Source organism: Aethina tumida, chromosome 7 (genome assembly GCF_024364675.1).
Source record: "Aethina tumida isolate Nest 87 chromosome 7, icAetTumi1.1, whole genome shotgun sequence".
NCBI lineage: Eukaryota > Metazoa > Arthropoda > Insecta > Coleoptera > Nitidulidae > Aethina > Aethina tumida.
The window spans coordinates 16988601-16992017 of NC_065441.1; the positions used below are offsets into that span (position 1 = coordinate 16988601).

Consider the following 3417-nt stretch of genomic DNA (forward strand, 5'->3'; position numbering starts at 1 on the left):
GACCGTTTATTATCTTATCTTATGAATTTTAGATAGGCAATTAATAAGTTTCCATAGATTAACAAAATAATAGTTTTATAAAATATATACGATAAATCTAGACCGAGAAAAAATTATTGCCGGACAACTTGAACTTGTTGACAATATGAATTCGTTTTAATAAAACTATATATAAATTAAACTTTTACTTTGTAAAAATGTAACTTTTCCATATATTACTTTTTATTGAAGTATCTTAATCAATATCATGACCATTAAGATAAGTATGTTAGTAAGTGTTAAAATCACGTTCCTAAATACAATATTAATTGTCTATTTTAATAAAATTTTCCATAACCCTTTAAGACATTTTTTTTTCGGCAAATGTTTCTATGAATAAATTAAAAAAGGGTATCTATACAGTCCAAAATGGCTTAAATAAATTAAATTTTAAAATTTTAACACTTTACATGATAAATTATAACTATAGTTTATGGCAAATAATAAAATTTATTATTTGATGAAATTACAATTTATTAGTTTTACCTGACTTTTTATTATTTATTATAGAAAATAATTTTTAGTTACAAATTTAAAAAATATATGTCTAATTATATAATGATAACGATCACTTAAATGATTTTTATCAATATTTATTATTGGAAATCTAAAATATCAATCTGTATAATAATTTTATTAAAAATATGTTTGTAAAATCCTTAAAAATAAATTAAGAATAAATAAAAAAGTTTTGTTTTAAAATCTTCGGAATTTTATCTCATAATTATCTATAAATCAAAGTGGACATCTGTATAAATTACTTACCACATGAAAGATATTAAAATAATATTAAACTGATTAAAAATAAATGTTTGCAGGTGTTCTATTGATCTAATATCTGCTTTTATTATTGTCTAGAAGATTAACTTTTTTGTTCTAAACATACATACGCATTTATATATATATATATATATATATATATATATATATATATATATATATATATATTTATTTATTTACTTAGTTAAGTAGCTGTTCGATTATCATATATATGAAATTGGTTTTAGTCCTTGATTTGTGAAACAATAGTTTCTAATTCCAAAAATTTAGTCATCTTAAATAATCACATCACTCATCAGTGTCATGGTAAAAGATAAAACTTCGATTGTTATTTTATCAATTCAAACGCCCCGTTGTACCATAGAAATTGATATAAAAATCCTGGACGGCATTTGCTCGTTCTCAGTTTTCAAGAAGCCATCAGCAAGTATGTGCAGACTTGTAATTTTGGCCGCACTTGTTGCGGTTACGATTCCAGTTGCACATAGTGCTAGAATAATTGGCATCTTCATGACACCTAGTTACAGTCATCAAGTGGTATTTCAACCTATTTGGAAGGAACTATCATTGCAAGGACACGAGGTGACGGTCATCACACCAAATCCCCTTAACGATCCAACACTGACCAACTTAACCGAGATTGATATCGGCGAAATTAGCTATGAATCCTGGAAGAAATCATCTTTATCCACTCTGGGTATGTCTGCACACAGTACCATGGAGGAATTGAAGGCAATCACGAAGGCTTACATAGATGTTAGTCATGTACAACTTTCTCATCCTGTTTTTCAAAAACTGATCCATGAAAAGAGCAAGGAAAAATATGACTTGTTTCTGGTGGAATATCTTTGGCCCACCATGTATCCTTTCAAGGATATCTTTGACTGCCCCATGGTGGGTATTGTTTCTCTTCCATTGCTTAGTAGTGCTTACGTTAACTTAGGAATACCTCGCCATCCAGTTTTGGATCCAGATTATGTCCTTCCGTTCTCTACAGATTTGACATTCAAGGAAAGGATTACAAGTACTTTATTTACTTTACTAAATACTATTGGAGGACCTTTAACTCTTAAACCCAAAATCAATGCAGTTACCAAACAATACTTTGGAGACGACGTAAGAGATTACAGAGAAATTGCCAAAGAAGTAAGCCTTGTCATCGCTAACAGTAACTTAGCGACACAAAACGTCAAACTCGGAGTACCACAGTTAGTTGAGATTTCTGGAATTCATATAAAACCAAAGAAGCCACTACCAAAAGTAAGTAGTCAATATTTCATCGTAAATCAACATAATAATTATTGTGTTTAGGATTTGCAAAAAATATTAGATGATGCAACAGAAGGAGTAATTTACTTCAGTCTCGGTTCTAATGTCAAGAGTTCACAGCTACCAAAAGAAAAAATTGAAGAATTTATGAATGCATTTGTTGGTCTCCCCTACAAAGTATTGTGGAAGTTTGAAACCGACGATATTCCGAACCTTCCCAAGAACGTCGTGGTAAGGAAATGGTTGCCACAACAAGACCTTCTCGGTCATCCGAATGTTAAATTGTTCATCACGCAAGGAGGTCTTCAATCTATAGACGAAGCCTTAGCTAATAAAGTACCAGTACTTACAATCCCGTTCTTTGGTGACCAAAGATTCAATTCAGATAGGATGTTCAGGAATGGAGGAGGACTTATGATTAACTTCCACTCTTTCACCAGTGAAGAAATGAGAGAGAAGATTCTTACTCTGCTCACTGACAAAAGGTGCGTAGTAAAAATTTGTTTCGTTGAGAAACATCTAAGTTTTGAATTTTTTTAGGTATCAAGAAAAAATAAACCAACTCAGTGAAATCGCGTTCGACCATCCAATGTCGCCAGTTGATAAAGCAGTATGGCATATCAATTACGTGTTGAGACACAAAGGTGCTGACCATCTTAGGCACAAAGCAGTCAATATGCCATGGTACCAGTTCCAGATGTTAGATGTTTATGCCGTTCTCGTTATCTCACTCGCCATTATTTTGACCATTATTTCCAAAATTACTTTTAAAGTATTCAAGGGAGTCAAAAGTGTTGTGCGAAGTTTGGGGATTATGACGCCAACAAAGAAGAAGGTGCTGTGATAATCTTGAAATCAGATCTGTACAAGAATCTTAGGTTAGGCGCAACGTTTTTATACCACTTGATGAATAAATTGATTTAAAGTTTATTGAGCTTTTACTCAACACTAAATTGCTGCTTTTACAAAGGTGATAATTCTTATTTAAAATTGAAATACGTAAAAACAGAGTTGTACTCTTTTTGTATTTTAAAACAAGTTGCTTCGAAGCTTAAACATCTCGGCCATTATTAAAGCAATGTGTCCGGAATGTGAAGTAGCAAACCTAATATTGTCGGTGAATTATGTAGGAAAAATCGATGGAGACACTTTAGAAAATAAACTGGCAATACACAAGACATAAAACGGCATAATGAAAGCTTGTGAGTGTTAACCTTGTCCAATGTGAAAACATTTCTTGGTGACCTGCATTTGCCGGTAAAGTCTTGTACGTTAGTGTGTGCTTCCCACACTCAGCTTTCAAAGATAAAACTGTCCTGATGCTAAAAT

The 3417-nt window shown here is 31.6% G+C and overlaps 1 protein-coding gene across 1 annotated transcript; it reads left to right on the plus strand.

The window, feature by feature from the left end:
• The first annotated feature begins 1220 nt into the window (after window positions 1–1220).
• LOC109599562 (UDP-glycosyltransferase UGT5) lies at window positions 1221–3018 on the plus strand. The gene is made up of 3 exons (XM_020015570.2): window positions 1221–2079; window positions 2131–2573; window positions 2629–3018. The coding sequence occupies exons 1-3, from the start codon at window positions 1249–1251 to the stop codon at window positions 2930–2932; spliced, it is 1578 nt and encodes a 525-aa protein (XP_019871129.2). The 5' UTR covers window positions 1221–1248; the 3' UTR covers window positions 2933–3018.
• Window positions 3019–3417: the final 399 nt, after the last annotated feature.

Excerpts from the sequence above, each read along its gene's own strand:
- LOC109599562 (XM_020015570.2), top strand. The coding sequence starts at position 1,249 with ATGTGCAGACTTGTAATTTTGGCCGCACTTGTTGCGGTTACGATTCCA. Across the intron at positions 2,080-2,130 it reads CAAAGAAGCCACTACCAAAA|GATTTGCAAAAAATATTAGA; the intron begins GTAAGTAGTCAA and ends TATTGTGTTTAG. Across the intron at positions 2,574-2,628 it reads ACTCTGCTCACTGACAAAAG|GTATCAAGAAAAAATAAACC; the intron begins GTGCGTAGTAAA and ends GAATTTTTTTAG.